The 15263-nt window shown below is 34.0% G+C and overlaps 4 protein-coding genes across 7 annotated transcripts; 2 read left to right on the forward strand and 2 right to left on the reverse strand.

The window, feature by feature from the left end:
• Positions 1-1283: 1283 nt before the first annotated feature.
• On the reverse strand, positions 1284-5635 carry LOC113501778 (nucleoside diphosphate kinase 7-like). Its single transcript, XM_026883025.1, has 7 exons — positions 5525-5635; positions 5150-5430; positions 4768-4929; positions 4461-4659; positions 3510-3755; positions 3263-3376; positions 1284-2628 (listed from the first exon to the last, which is right to left on the reverse strand). The coding sequence occupies exons 1-7, from the start codon at positions 5525-5527 to the stop codon at positions 2488-2490; spliced, it is 1146 nt and encodes a 381-aa protein (XP_026738826.1). The 5' UTR covers positions 5528-5635; the 3' UTR covers positions 1284-2487.
• A 230-nt stretch (positions 5636-5865) lies between these two features.
• LOC113501779 (nucleoside diphosphate kinase 7-like) lies at positions 5866-9017 on the forward strand. Its single transcript, XM_026883026.1, has 7 exons — positions 5866-6117; positions 6378-6655; positions 6740-6901; positions 7548-7746; positions 7999-8244; positions 8613-8726; positions 8874-9017. The coding sequence occupies exons 1-7, from the start codon at positions 6115-6117 to the stop codon at positions 9015-9017; spliced, it is 1146 nt and encodes a 381-aa protein (XP_026738827.1). The 5' UTR covers positions 5866-6114.
• LOC113501780 (ARL14 effector protein) lies at positions 8828-11386 on the reverse strand. Of its 4 annotated transcripts, none has more exons than XM_026883028.1 (6): positions 10732-11356; positions 10429-10607; positions 9931-10016; positions 9502-9594; positions 9257-9400; positions 8828-9128 (listed from the first exon to the last, which is right to left on the reverse strand). In XM_026883028.1, the coding sequence occupies exons 2-6, from the start codon at positions 10483-10485 to the stop codon at positions 9047-9049; spliced, it is 462 nt and encodes a 153-aa protein (XP_026738829.1). In that variant the 5' UTR covers positions 10486-10607; positions 10732-11356; the 3' UTR covers positions 8828-9046. The 4 variants fall into 4 exon arrangements, with proteins under 4 accessions (XP_026738829.1, XP_026738830.1, XP_026738831.1 ...); XM_026883029.1 differs by having other exon boundaries at positions 10429-10624; XM_026883030.1 differs by lacking the exons at positions 9502-9594; positions 9931-10016 and having other exon boundaries at positions 9257-9326; positions 10732-11386.
• A 342-nt stretch (positions 11387-11728) lies between these two features.
• LOC113501782 (DNA-directed RNA polymerases I, II, and III subunit RPABC4) lies at positions 11729-13512 on the forward strand. Its single transcript, XM_026883031.1, has 3 exons — positions 11729-11978; positions 12173-12265; positions 13390-13512. The coding sequence occupies exons 1-3, from the start codon at positions 11915-11917 to the stop codon at positions 13410-13412; spliced, it is 180 nt and encodes a 59-aa protein (XP_026738832.1). The 5' UTR covers positions 11729-11914; the 3' UTR covers positions 13413-13512.
• The last annotated feature ends 1751 nt before the right edge of the window (positions 13513-15263 follow it).

Genomic DNA, 15263 nt, shown 5'->3' on the forward strand with positions numbered 1-15263 from the left:
GAATTAGGAAAGTTTAATACTGCAACTCTGTATGCCCGTGAGTTGTGCTTCATTAAATTATGTTGTGATTTATACTTAGATACGATAAAGACTTTCTGATAATATGCAAATCGTGGTTTTTATCACAAAATAATGCACCCAGATGGGCACACTTTTCACTCAATCAATCCTGGTATCTTTAGATCAACGACGCTTGCGACGTTACTGCGGTTGAGATTTACAAAGGTAGTCGCAATTACACGCGTTTCGTGATCTTTCACGCCTTGATCTTCGGAGTTCAAGACACAGAGCGACTGCCTTTCACAAACAGCTTGATATTTTGTGCAGTTATCCTAACATCGCATTAGTTTTAGCACTGTAAAGGTATTATGATGATAAATAAATAAAGCTGACACACCACAACAAAATTGAGTAAGTACGTGCTATCAAATTTAAATAGTGACGGGTGTGTTGCAGTTGCAGGTTTGATTACTTAAAAGGTTTAATTTTCTTCCACACTATGTGTATGTTATTGCTTAGATATCGTAAGTTTTTAAACAAACTGTAAAACAATTTATGATATAATCAGTACCGAGTACTTTACCTTCTAAAACAGTACTATTTCATTTGTGGAAGAGGAACACATCTTTACGTGTTGTAGTTCACTGTCTTCTTTCCATAACAATCCCTACTAGTATTATAAATGCGAAAGTAACTCTGTCTGTCTGTCTGTTACGCTTTCACGTCTAAACCACTGAACTGATTTTAATGAAATTTAGTATAGACATAGAGTTGACCTTGAGAAAGAACATAGGATAGTTTTTCTCTTGGAAACGCGATATAACCGACATCGACGCCGGCGAAGAGCTAGTTTGTCCTATATAAGGCAAGCTCCTCTAACGTTACGATATAACGCTCTACTATTCTACTATTTACAAAGGCCGATGAATGAGTCGAAATAAGATTAAATTGGCACTATTTGTATTATTCTAAGCATTTTTCCAACACAATAATTGGAAGTTCAGTACGGGCGGAACACTACCGGTCAATACAATGAATTTTCAATGCCAAAATGCTAAGAGAATGGAAATCGTTTCAAATTGTATTAATTCATGGGCCATTATGCGTAACCCTTTTTCATGGAAAGATAGTAAAATTTAGTGTTGTAGAAAATAGGTCGAAATGGAAATTAGATCTTACTTTAGCAGACTTGTGAGTAGTTATCGTTACTCCAGAAAGTCGTGACATACAGCTAATAAATGTAAGCGAGGTATATTATAGTAATCGTCAAATAAATACACAAATTAGCTGAAAACTTTTATTATGATATCATGGTGAGTATGTTTCATATTGGCTTTATAAACCGCTTAATAATATCAGTCTTGTTTATTGAACTTTTCTGACGGGTCTCACACTGACATGTATACCCATAAGAATAGTTCGATCTAGCCATACACTACTTCGCACACGGCAACAATCATAAACCTAAAATAATAAATGTAAGTAAAATAAATAACTAATATATTGATATAAAACGTTTGACACAGCGTTATACAGTTATAACTATTGAGTATTGACTATTGACAATAATAATACAGCTAATAATGTTATTGACAACACAGATATTGGCTACACGGGTCTAATAACCGCATAAACACCTATATTATTTTATAAGTCCACAAAGACACGTACATAATAGTTTGAGTATATAATAAATGCACCTAAATAAACAATGTTGCCGTGGCTTAAGGAGTGACATTGTGAACAACGCGCTTACTATGAGCTCTGCTACAAGTGCAAGCGAGACGGCGCGATACAATGCGAACAGCATCTCACTTCCACACTGGCAATAACGCATCACAGAGCGCATAGTACTGGCGTCAGAGGAACATCTAAGAGCGAGGTAATAGAAATATGCGGACAATGCAGAATAGCACATTATACACAGCATAATTGTAATGGGTTAAAGTTACAGCTGGTGCCAATATTATGAGAACTCGTAACCTTTGTTAAGTGACTAGTCTTCGTTTGAAACAAAGTATTTATTACATTTAAGCTATCTTCCACAACAAAACAATTAAACGGACAATTTACGACGGAACTGATCTACTTCTTCTTCTATAAAAGCTGAGTGAATCTTCGAGAAATCTCGAGCTCTTCTAGAACTACGGAAGCAAGATGTGGAAGCATTTTTAGGGACCGATTATTTGTTTGTAATCTTTGCATTATCTAAAAATTAAGTATCAAAAACTTTCTCGTGGATTAAGTATACACGAGCGAGTTTTCCCCTTCTGTGCAATTATATACTAACAATTTAATCACAAACGAATTCTAAATCCGTTTAGCAAAAACCTCTTTTATTCATAGTGTGCGCAAACTGTGCAAAGTTCATTATAATTAATAATATCATTCAATTACCCTAATAATCTATTGAAGCATTGTATTTCACACAGTCACACTGTAATTTCATGTTAAGTAACAATATTTAGTATAAAAATCAGCCTTATTTTATAGGTCTAATATCTTAAAGAAGTATTCTACTTCCAACAGTCCGTCTTCGGACAGGTCGCTGCAATGGATTGCATTTTGAACTTTTGTTTTACCAAGTTTAGCCCTCAAAGTGTGTGGACGTAGAAGTCTCGCTACTTCCTGAAAATATAAGATACATTTATAAAACGGATAGAACCATGTATTAACTGTTTATTATGTCTAAAGAAAATCGCCTTCATTCCGATAGGTTTGTTTCTAAACCCGACGTATAAAGAAGGGTACAAGTTTGACGTGTCTGTCCCGAACGGATAAAGCGATTTCCACTAGTCTGTTTTGTAATAACGGTTTTAGTAAAAAAATTAATTATTATCTATACTTATCTTCTATCTTCTATATCTATATCTATACTAATATATAAAGCTAAAGAGTTTGTTTGTTTGAACGCGCTAATCTCAGGAACTACTGGTCAAAATTGAAAAAATCTTTTTGTGATGAATAGACCATTCAACGAGGAAGGCTTTAGGCTATAAACCATCACGCTGCGACTAATAGGAGCGAAGATACAATGTAAAAAGTGAAAAAAAAACAGGGCAGGTATGTGTAAATCATAACTTATCTCTTCTACCCATGGGGACGAAGTCGCGGGCAACAGCAAGTTATTTATACAATTAACACCGAATCATAAGAGTGCGGGAGTCCGTTTCTATTAAAATTATTTTATTAGAATTAAAACTAGAGGCGGTCTTGGAATTCTAAGGAAAGTTAAGCTTATGATCACTTAATGTCCACTTACTGGGTCTGCTGGGCCAACAAGTTTTCGAAATTCAACAGCTGTGTTCAAAGTTTTATCTTTAGATACTATTTCCATTGCTACACACGCTCCACTTGCTAACTCCTCCACCATTCCCTGAAAAAGTTTTAGTCTAAATTACGAGTGCTTCGTAATAAATCAATTAGAGACAAATAGCTATATAAAGCACTATTTATTAGAATTCTGTAGTATTTTTTTTTTGTTATATTTACGCAGGCTGTAAACCAACCTTATATTCGGGCACAATTCCTTTATACACTTCGTAGAACTCAGCTGCATTGATGTTTTCGACAATACACATGTTTAGTGCTGTGACTTCAAATCCACCTTCATCAATAGCTTCCAGCGCAAGTCCGAGTTTTCCTTCACGTACCGCATGAGGCTTGACTATGCAAAGTGTGCAGTTAGACAGGGTCGCTGTGAGCCTCAGACGTGTGGACCGTAATGGTGGGGGAGGAAAGAAGTAGTCAATATCCTGTTAAATAAAATTAATGTTAATAATGGCTTTGTTTTTCTTTGTATGGATGTATATGCACGCGTTGCAGGCAACCAATCCGACTTTTCCAAAGTTACACTTTCTTAATTATTCTACAACATCAGTGACAAGCAGTGAAAGAAAACATCGGGAAGGACCCTGGATTTTGAATATTTGAATCTGAAATCGCCAATGCGCAGTGAGCTTGCGAAATGATCAATGCACAAACCTTCCCCATATAGGAAAAGGCCCAGGCCCAGTAGCAGGATTATTGAATGCATTGGCATCGTCATATGCGGTAATATGGTAATAACGCAAATAAGTCGCGGAAAACATTGAGTGTACATTTACGACATCATAAATGATCTTAAAACACAAAATTATAGAAGCTTATGTCAACGAGGCATATGCAAACAATTTTATGAACAAAGAGGCAAGTAAGCCTGTCCTAAATGATGTATGCATAGAGTTGTATTTTTTCTTCCTCTCCTACAGACCCTAATGCTAATGCTCTGGGTACTTTTGGTCATGTTTCTTGTAGTCCCAGGCACAAAGGAAGGTTAAAGCACTCTGGTGTTCTTCACCAAAGCAGAGAGTCTGATAAGAAAGATTTTGAACAAGTCAATTATTCTATACTTAATTAGGACCACTTACGGTATCTATTTGAAATGAAATTACATATTGAAGTAGATTGTAAATACTTACAAACACAGCATCTTCTCTGTTACTGGCTGCATGTACACAGTTCCTTACAGGATCTATACCATACAGGGCCCTGATAGTACCGGGTGCTGCCTTCAGAGGATCCCTCACACCTAGTGTCTCAAGACACACTTCCACGGCATCTCTCCCAACCAGTTCCAAGCCATAAACTAATTGATTAGTAAGATGGTCAAGTAAAAAACTGAAATAAGAATGTTGTCTAACTGTAGTGCAGTATGGTATTTCATTATTTATTTCTAATAGAATACAAAAACAGGATACTTTTATACTAATGAAACCCATCACTTACGGAAAAGTAGGGTCAGTTACTTGAGCCCGGTAAATAAAATTAATATCTTCTATTGAGAGGCGAGCTTTCTTCATCTTGGATACTCGAAGACCATGATCTTGGAAATGAGTTACTATTTTACCAGCTGTTTTAGTGGCCATTGGTTTTATCATGGCAAAGGTACTGAAAAGAAAAATCATAATGATTTGTTTTAACACACTGATTACAAAAAAAAAATATTTTTGCCACATTTGCTCTTCATTCATGCATATATAGGCATATAAAACTTGAAAAACCATCATCTTTCCCTCTTCTTTTAGCTATATTAGGTAAAAAGTTTTTGTAACAAAAAGTTTGTGGCAACATATTTTTTAAGGGATTACCACTTCAAAACTGTACTTACATTTGCATATCCTTCTGCAATTTATTTCTCGTGTTTTCACAGGCAAAATCCACGATCTTAATTAGGCGCCCCAAAATATATACAGTACATCCAATATAAAAACTATCTAAAGTAATACCATTCACTTTTACTCTTTTCACGAATGTTTTTCGGCTTTTTAAGTCAAACATCTCAAGCGTGTCGTCGGTAGGGTAATAAAATACATTAAACCGACGAATGAGACTGGCTTGATTATCATACCATTCTCCGATAAAGGCATATTTGTCACTGTAGGCTCCTTCCTGAACACAGAAGAACAAATAGTTATTATTAAAAAAAGTTAAATCAACATATTACTTATTAGTGCCATCGTTGACAAAAATGATCCCTTATTACCATGTTATATTTTTCTAAACTATTGTTTTAGACAAACGTTTCTCCAATATCCAAATAAAATTAATACATCAAATCCAACGAATTCTTAGTAACATCACGTATCCACAAACAAACTTTCAAACACCAACCACCAGTGTGTCAACTGTCAGTGTCAAAATGTTTTTGCTGATATCCTTGATAGTCTGACTGAGCTTTTGATGGCCAAAGTACTCCTTGTATGGAATGTGCTAATTGCATTAACCAAAAAAAATGTTTTGTATGAAATTAACTTTAAGAGGTGTGACCTCATTAAGCTCATTTAATACACACACCTCTAAAACAGGAAACGAGTTTTGTTTAGAATCTGCACGTAATATTTTTACAATATTAAACAGACCTTACTAATATGATTATTACAGACCTTACCAGTATTTACGCCGATAGAAATGTTTTAATAATTATTTTTATGCCAGGAATCTTAGCAATAGCCATTTCATTTTGAAATAAAGTTTCCGTCAAAAGTATCTGACACCAACCAAAGTAAATAAACAAGATTTGAAGGTGAACTTTTCATGGTTTCTATTTCAACGTAATTTACTTCAATTTTTAAGATGGTATGTAGTTTCGCAAATAGATTTTTTACAATTAATATTAAAAGAATTCTGGTTTAAAGTGAACTGGAAGCACTTAAACACTAGAGAACGAAACTCAAGTAATGATTTGTCGCCTTCCCCTACATTATGCTCAACAATGTATTACTATGGTATTGGGGTGAAAAAAAAAATTACCTAAATAGAATCTTTGAAGCGGGCGGAAATCGGAGTTTCGTATACGACAGCCTCGCAGAGTTAAGTTATAATAAAAATTGTTGCAGGTGTTTGATTACTTTGAAAAATATACATTTTTGTGCGAAATGTATGACGAAGATGCAGATGCTGTTATGGAATTGGTCTTGAATTTTTTTCCTTTCGATAATTCCGTTCAAGTAATAAATGCAAAAAAAGGAAAAAATCTTTTGAAACGAGTTCAACTTCCAACCCTTAGGTTAGAGATGCTACAAATCGGAAATATCGTTAATATATTTTCAAAACTACTACTTATAACGGACTGCGCTCCGGCCACTCGGATAAAGTTGTTTAATAATGTTCAGAGGTAAAAGAAAGAAGATGTTAAGCATAGGTCAGTTAGACGTATAGTGAATGTGAATGATAATACCTAATTCTCTTTTAATTTCAGTACTTTCGCAATCATTAAACCTGTATCCCCCAGTTTACATGGAAAAATAATAACATACATAATGAAAAAAGGCTTCCGCATTGTCCGAATGAAAAACGGCAAAATGAGCAAAGATTTTGCTATGGATCTATATCGATCAATTGCCGGAAATAGCATGCTTCCGTAAGGACACGTCTTCTTTTTAGAACTCATCAAGTACCCTATTAATGTGTCTCTGCGTGTCACCACCCGCTTTTGTTATTTACAATGGACGATGAATAAATGGCAATTGGATTAAGTTTGAAACTATTCCTATTTTCTTAAGCATTTACAATAACAACACAATAATTTAAAATTCTTTATATTGACCGTGAGTGTTCCACCCCTGGCCCCGTACTAAATTTCCAATTGTTGTGTTGGAAAAATACTTTAAATAACACGAATAACGCTCATTTAAACTCAATTTCCATTAATTCATCGGCCGTTGTACATAGAAGATTTGGGACCCTGGCATTATGTCATGGCTGTTTTACGCAGGGCCGGACCTAGGCGCCCAGTGGCCCCAAGGCCTCGAAGCAACAAAGGAGTGGGGGCCCCCTTGGTTCAAGTTATTTTCATTCAGTGAAAAATTTATCGAGCTTTTTTTAGATGCATAGTGTCAATAATGGGGGCTTTTACAGTGGTTTCATTTTTTTTTTATTTCATCCGGAGTGCTGGGCCACACTGTATGCACTGTCTCGCACTGGACCAAGTTTTGGACACTGGACACTTGCTTCGTGTCTTGTTCAAAGGATTATGCTTTCAATACTTACACGTATTCATTCAACAGTATTATAATTGACTACGTTACGAGTGGTGAGGTAATAGGGTTGGAGCTGGTCGGCCCGGACGCAATTGCAGAGTGGCGGCGATGTTTGGGCGCCACCGACCCCGCTGACGCAGCGCCTGGCACTCTCCGAGCGTTGTATGGTGAAAACAAGCTCAGAAACGTAGCACATGGTTGTAATTCGATAGAGGATGCTACTAAGGTACCTCCTTGTTTAATTTTAACATACAATCTCAAAGAGAGCTGCTTGAAATGGTGTAAGTATTGCCAACAAAAATATTATTTCGTTCAATAATGAATGATTGTATTTAAATCATAAATCGCTCGATAACTTAATAAATATAATGCACTTACTACACAAACGAATTCTAGATTTCTAGCATAGCCTGGTATACATTCATTTGCTTTCAATATCTGCTGCTAAACTAGTCAACAGATAACAGACATATTACAGATGCTAGAATTATTCTTTGGATACGAGAAAGGACTGCCGCGAATTCCATTTCGCGCAACATTCAAGAACTGCACTTGCTGTGTTATCAAACCCCATGCGATTATAGATGGAAATGTTGGCGCTATTTTTGAACAGATCTCGATCTCTGGGAAATTTTATATATCGGCCACAGCAATGTTCTCTGTGAAACTTGCTAATGCTGAAGAGTTTTATGAAGTGTATAAAGGAGTGTTACCTGAATATGAGGTTATTTATACTTTATATAATTACAACCTATTTCCGGCTGCTTTTCATTTTTTTATGACAGCTATAGCTTCAGAATGTGGCCTTGTCTGAGAAGTCTATTGTGTGTTAGTCCAGGGTAACCTACCTCTGTACCTAATTTCGTCACAGTTGGCCTCGCCACTTAAATGTGAAGAGACACAAACTTTCACCTTCACAATATTAGTATGATTTAAAAGTTGTCACATAATTTCATATAAAATGTAAGTAATAAATTTTTTTAACTTGTAAATATTTTACTCTGTAAAATTGTAAACCATCGAAGTAAATATTGGGTTCAGGTTATTTTAATAAATATGTCAGTTTAATTAATAAACCTTTGATAATTCTAGGCTATGTGCATACATCTGGCTGAAGGAAAATGTATAGCATTAGAAGTTAAATGTACTGATCCCAGTCTTAACTGTGTGTGTGAATTCAGAAAACTATGTGGCCCTCGAGATCCGGTAATATACTTGGCTTATACAACATAACATTTTATTTTGTTTCAATACTCTACTACTATTTATACTACTATATTATGTTAAATAGTAATGAAACTAAATTCAGTACATAGTTATCTGATTTATTTGAAAATGACGTTCAAATTACAGGATCTATGTCGTCAATTGTATCCAGATTCCATAAGAGCTCAATATGGGAAGACTATAGTACATAATGCTGTCCACTGTACTGATTTGCCTGAAGATGGTGAAAATGAAGTAGAATACTTCTTCAAACTTCTAGCCAATGATTGAAATACCATTTTTAAATTTTACCCTTTGAATTATTTATGTTTATAATCATTTTTTACAACAAAATCATTTCCCTCAATTTCTATTTTGTCATACATCCATTTTCTATTTACTCTGAAATAAAATTGCATTAATACATGAGAACATTTTTCAATAATATTATTTATGAGACATAAACAGTTAAAATATTAATTCCTCAATCTTATCCTTTTCTTTAATATAAATTTGTTTTTTACAATTACCTGCATTCAAGTCCACATTTATTGGAATTGCATTTCGAACATGGAAAGTGACACCCAGGGCATGTCTCATCTAAACAATCACATAAATCTTTGCCAGTTACAGTTATTAGACCACGTTCATTATATATATTTTTGCTTTTGCGCCTATAGAAAAATAAACATAAAAATTGAGCATGTCAATAAACACTAATATAATACGATACACAAAATTTATTGGTTGGTATTATAAGACAGCTCACACTTACTTCATAAAATAGCTTTTGCGATTTAGCTTGCGTCTTTCTCGAGCAGAAGTTTCTGGATCGAAGTTATCCAAGAAGTTCATTTTATGATATTTTCTAAGAAACGATACTTATACTATACTTCATATAATATAGCTTGATACCTGTGACAGCTGTCAGTAAAATCACGCCTATGAAGACCTGATTTTTTTTATAGTACAGATAGTACGTGTCAATGTCATACTTTATGGGCATGCCGACCTGATTAGTGATGGGAGATGAATCATCGTGAACAAAAACTCTAAACTATCGATATTTTAAATAAAACTTTATTAAATTTAACATAATTCTTAATTTTATTGTGCGTATATTTTAATATCAAATTCTTATTTACATTTGTGAATATTTGAACTAAAATAATAGTGTGTAAATAAAATCCAATTTCTCACCTACTCGTGTAAGATTGCATCCGGCGACGTCCCATCTTTAAGAAGACACGCCGCGTTCGGCGCAAAGGCTCGTTTTATATTAAAATGTTCCTTAAATTTAGTAACGTTTGTAATTAAATTAAACCTAATTATAAAATCATCGATAATTACCATCGATTTTTTTTTATATCCTGCATACCTAATAATGTCAATGTGACAGATGACGCAGGTATCAAGCTATATTTTATGAAGTATAGTAAACAATACACAAGTTATGTAGTAAGAAAAGCAAGTATGAAGAATAAGCGAAATCTAAGAGCGACAGTCGTTATATTCGACTATAGAGGCTGCCTTTTAATTTTCTGTTTGTGGATGTAATATTATACTTCTTTTAATGAAGCTAAAATATAAAATACGTGTGGCACTCGGGGACTGCTGCGGTAAAGCTATTGCATAGCATTCTGTATCAACTTATGCAATTATAATTATTTATTTATTAAATCAACTTACACACACAACTTACTATACATGTATGATTTTTCTGCATTATGTTGACGAAATTTCCTTTGACGTTCAGCATTTGATTTTGGTACTGTTTTTTTTATTATTCCTGCATTTATTTTCAAATCTTTCTGACGCTGATAATATGCCCTTTGACGTGCATTAGTCTTTTTTCTTTTTAGCTCTTTACGCTTTTCTTCTCTATAAAACGAAAATATCTAGGTATAAATAATGGAGGTTATCTTTATAGCAGTATTATATTTTCAATTTAGAATTAATACTGCATTTGTGATAATAATAAAATGAATGTATATAGAGTACTCACTCGTCTTCTTTCACTATTTTTTCGTGACTTTCTTCATTAATAATAAATGCACTTTGTTCATTCATATTCAAAACACTTTATACACAAATTTTACAAATACAGCCGCCTAGCCGTTCATTGTTGTAGATAAATACATAAACACCTATAGGGAACGTGCACATCGATGGTGCTGCCAACTGGTGTCATAAATTTGAATGTTTTACCCCAGTTTAATATTTGACATTTACCATTTACGTTTATGTAAACATAATTTGACAAGTGAAAAAATTGGTGATTATACATATTTGTATACGTAATAATAATGCATTGTTGCATTCCTGGATGTACCAACTCATCAAAACAAAACAATGGCGTTGTAGATGTTCAAAATAATATCACAAGCGGATTAAAATATTTTATTAGTATTGTACAGTATCTGACACATCTGTTATTTTTGTTCTCCATAGTCCATGACAACCAACCAGTCGTACAATACGTCTAATCGCACGACACACAGCGCCGTGGCGAAGACTGCCGAACTGACACGACGTTAGACGATGCACGGCGAGCGTGAGGTTTTTTCGTTACGGAATTTCTGGATTTAGTCCCCGCGCTCAAGGCCTGCGATAGAAGCTATGCAATAGCTTAAAAATTAAAACAGTTATTGCAAAACCTATTGACAATGACAATTAACATGAATTGTTTATTAACTGTAAAAAATTATACAGAGTATGCAGACTTTGGTTTATTTTATAACGAACGAAAAAATAAAGGCGCGGCCTCATGCAGCGACAAATCTAGTCACGTGACTCCATTTTAAATTTCCCGCGACTCGAAAAGTTTTTGCTTGGAGCTTTGGAATCCCTCGTCGCTCGTTTGCAGCGATAAATCTGGTGACGACGTGACCCTGTGTTCCTGATACGAAATAGAAATAATGTTTTTAACAGAAGGAAAACTTGGAACCCCATTATTAGAATAAAATACGACTTGGCAACACTGATTTGATACCAAGTCTATATCGAAGTCACAACTCACAACACTGTCTTGTCAATGTTAAATTGAAATGTGGTTGCTTTGTTGAAATATTATTAAAAATTTTCAGATTAGTCCTAATTGACCTGCCACGGGTAGGAATTCTACGTAAACTATTATACCCTTGTAATATTGTTTTCGTAAAAGCATTGACTACGTATTTCAATAAGCTATGGCTGATACCAGCAATAAAGAATCATCGGTTACCAAAGTGCCCATGATCTACGTTTGTGGAGGTAATACTTTTTATAACTTAGAAGCAAGTAATGCTGAGAAAGTTCAGAAAAGTTATATATGCGTTTAGTTAAATGATATCTTAGTACAAGTCTCCTCATAAAAGTGCTAGAGGTTATTTTGTTACCTACTGCACATTAGCTTTTGTGTACTTCGGTAAAACGTTCTAAATGTGTATGTAATTTAAAATTTTCAGAATGCCACAGGGAAAATGAAATTAAACCAAGAGATCCTATCAGATGCAGAGAGTGTGGTTATAGAATTATGTACAAGAAAAGAACAAAACGATGTATCCTTTTTATAAAAGATGATAACTTTTATGCCTGAGTGTGAAGGTTTTGTGAGAATTCATTAGATACATACATACATTTTTTTACTATTGAAGCTATTCAGTCATTTGAATGAATTCTTTCACAGTATATAGCTTTAAGTGGAAGTTTTATTCAGATCAAAAGGAACTATTCAAAAGCTTTTTCACAATTCAAATATATATTGCATGTATTACAATTATTTTGGTCCTGGTTTGTTCAGTGGGTCATCTTAGGGGCAGAGCAATTATCTTCATCAATCAATAATTATTAATTCACACTCTGTAGGACTGTAGTATATGCTAATAATCAATAAACTTGAATTAACATTGACTAGGATTTAAAAACTCTGGTCTATCAAACCTACATCATGGTTGTTTCATAAATTGTGATGGTATTTGCGTTGGTGTTGTTTCTGACTAGCAATTATTAAAGTCCTATCATACATAAAACCTCACAAACTTTACCTCTTTATAATATTAACACATGCATTTTCACATACTAACAGGATTTCAGAAATTTTTTTCTTCAACATTTTTATTTTACTAACGCATGTTTGTGCATTTTTGTTATTGCTTTTATGTATTTCAAGGTAAGTAATTTTATGTTGCTTGGTTTAATGTTTTTTATTTTATTTTATTTGGTACAGGCTTTCTTATCTTGCATGCAGTTTCAGTTAGCTATTAATGCTTGTCATTATGAATTTATTACATTATGTGGCTATAACCTGTAAGTGTCAAATTGTTGACAAGGCATAAAATATATATATTCAGAGAAAATAAACATGCAAAACCTTCTCGTAAATTAAGCACATCATTGTGATATTCACCTCTATTTATCCATATACACTATATACAGCATCTAACCTAACCAGAGTAATGCAAGTATCAATTAAGGGAGACAAGAATAAAAAGTGATTTTTATTGGATGAATATTTTTACATTTCAGAATAAGTCAAAAATAAGTTTCCACTATATCCTTTATTATATAAAATAGGTAGGTGTATATTTTTATGTACCTTGTCAACATTAAAAAAAAAACTCAACTTTAGTTAATAGGAATAATGAAATGTTAGCTGAATTATCCTTAACTAGATATTTTTCAGTGGTTGTCTTCGATGCACGTTGACAAGAAAAAGAATTTGTTCCGGTACCAGCCAATTTATATTTAAGTAATAATATTAGTTTATAATAAGTCATCATTACAAAATAAATGTTTTTAAATTTTGCCTTTGTCTTTTATTTTTAGTTCTCGTCATAGTTGATTCTGCACATGTATTTATTTATTGCAATAGTAATACTTAGATAAAATAGAGTGAAACATATTCAAAAATATATACTGATATAACGTCAATATTTGAGCCATTCGAAAAAAAAAATGTTTTAGATAAAGCCATAAAATTATTATTTTCTTTAGAGCCGGTGCTGTATGATCTGTAAGTCATACCCTCGGCAAGAACTAGGGAATGAGTAGATAACTAATTTCGCGTTGAAGCTTTTTATTTACCTACTAGCTGTTGCCCGCGACTTCGTCCGCGTGGATAGAAGATATAAGTTATGATTTATACCTGCCCTTATTTTATTACTCTTTCCATTGTATCTTCGCTCCTATTAGTCAGCCTGATGGTATATAGCCTATATCGTATATATCCTAGTCCTAGTCCTATCCTAGTATATATCCTAGATGGTATATATCCTTCTTCGATTAATGGTCTATTCAACACAAAAACAAGACAGAATTTTTCAATTTGAACCAGTAGTTCCTGAGATTACCGCGTTCAAACAAACAAACAAACAAATTCTTCAGCTTTATATATTAGTAAGATAAGTCATTTTAAATTCACATATGTAAGAATAGGAAGAAATTGAATGACTGACGCGGTGAACAAACAAGAGTTTCCAAACCTTGCAGATAGTCTACTAAATAATATCATTTCAATTGTGCAAGCGTGACATGCAACGCAATACGTGTCTTCTGCAATAATATAAGTATTTACTTTAAAAGTGGCGCTAGTTCCTTGGAGTTCGAATTCAATTCTTAGCCCTCAGGCGCTTAATTAACTGCAATACGGCAGCATAAATTGATTGGCTTTAAACCTTTTCTTAACCCATTCGCTGCGGCAGACGCCTATCGGCGTTTTTGTAGTTACTCGTTAGCAAATGGACACCTACTTTTAAGAACAGAATTTGCGTCAGAGTTTGTTATTATTGTTTCGATAACTTAGTATCAATGAATTAATTGTTCAATATAATTACATAATTAATTACTTATGACGCTTGAAGAGTCACCACACCGCGCGCCGAGTGCTGCGGGCTTGATCCGCCTTGGACAGGCGTTGGTGTGATCCATCAATCCTTGTACCGAGTCTGGGTGTCTTTATGCGTGTGACTTGATTTTTAGTGAAACCCTCCGACACAAGGATTTAATCTCTTACCCGCAGTACCTAAAGGATTAAATCGTTGTGTCGGAGGGTCTCAATTTTATATAGAAAAACAAATAACCTTGCTTGCAGTCAAAATATAAAGTAGCGTTATCCGTTTTCTGAAGTAGGTATAGTTTACCAGTATATTAAAGTGCGACCTTAACGTGTCTTTTTTTATAGTTTGATTTCTTTCAGCCGACTTCAAAAAGGAGACTGTTCTCAATTCCTTTATTTTTTTCGTTTATTACCCCAGAACTTCCATCTTAATAAACCGATTTTGTTGAATCTATTTTCAATAGCAGTTTATATCGTCTCAAAATATCATCATGTTCCCCGTAGTAGATTCTATTTGTGGTCAGTTTAGCGTTTTCGTTGTTAAAACAATATATATTATCTTATGTCCTTCTATCATTGACTCTAGTATTATTGTTGATTGATGAAAAATAAAAATACTACATACATAGGTACTAGAGATGGGCCGAGTAGGTACTCGTTTGATACTAGGTACTCTGCGTACTCGGCGGGTTTTTTGATACTCGAACTCGGCCGAATAACTC

This window comes from Trichoplusia ni, chromosome 16, assembly GCF_003590095.1.
Source record: "Trichoplusia ni isolate ovarian cell line Hi5 chromosome 16, tn1, whole genome shotgun sequence".
In the NCBI taxonomy this organism is placed as follows: domain Eukaryota; kingdom Metazoa; phylum Arthropoda; class Insecta; order Lepidoptera; family Noctuidae; genus Trichoplusia; species Trichoplusia ni.

What these genes read in the sequence shown, in the direction of transcription:
- LOC113501782 (XM_026883031.1), top strand. Translation starts at nt 11,915, where the DNA reads ATGGCTGATACCAGCAATAAAGAATCATCGGTTACCAAAGTGCCCATG. An exon ending in CATGATCTACGTTTGTGGAG is followed by an intron (nt 11,979 to 12,172) that starts GTAATACTTTTT and finishes TAAAATTTTCAG; the next exon opens with AATGCCACAGGGAAAATGAA. An exon ending in CAAGAAAAGAACAAAACGAT is followed by an intron (nt 12,266 to 13,389) that starts GTATCCTTTTTA and finishes GATATTTTTCAG; the next exon opens with TGGTTGTCTTCGATGCACGT.
- LOC113501780 (XM_026883027.1), bottom strand. Translation starts at nt 10,796, where the DNA reads ATGAATGAACAAAGTGCATTTATTATTAATGAAGAAAGTCACGAAAAA. An exon ending in ATGTATAGTAAGTTGTGTGT is followed by an intron (nt 9,401 to 10,415) that starts GTAAGTTGATTT and finishes ATTTTTCTATAG; the next exon opens with GCGCAAAAGCAAAAATATAT. An exon ending in AAATGTGGACTTGAATGCAG is followed by an intron (nt 9,129 to 9,256) that starts GTAATTGTAAAA and finishes ATTTTATTTCAG; the next exon opens with AGTAAATAGAAAATGGATGT.
- LOC113501779 (XM_026883026.1), top strand. An exon ending in GCCGGAAATAGCATGCTTCC is followed by an intron (nt 6,902 to 7,547) that starts GTAAGGACACGT and finishes TTCATTCAACAG; the next exon opens with TATTATAATTGACTACGTTA. An exon ending in CGATAGAGGATGCTACTAAG is followed by an intron (nt 7,747 to 7,998) that starts GTACCTCCTTGT and finishes GACATATTACAG; the next exon opens with ATGCTAGAATTATTCTTTGG.
- LOC113501778 (XM_026883025.1), bottom strand. An exon ending in TTGCAGAAGGATATGCAAAT is followed by an intron (nt 4,930 to 5,149) that starts GTAAGTACAGTT and finishes TTTTCTTTTCAG; the next exon opens with TACCTTTGCCATGATAAAAC. An exon ending in GAATTGTGCCCGAATATAAG is followed by an intron (nt 3,377 to 3,509) that starts GTTGGTTTACAG and finishes AAACTTTTTCAG; the next exon opens with GGAATGGTGGAGGAGTTAGC.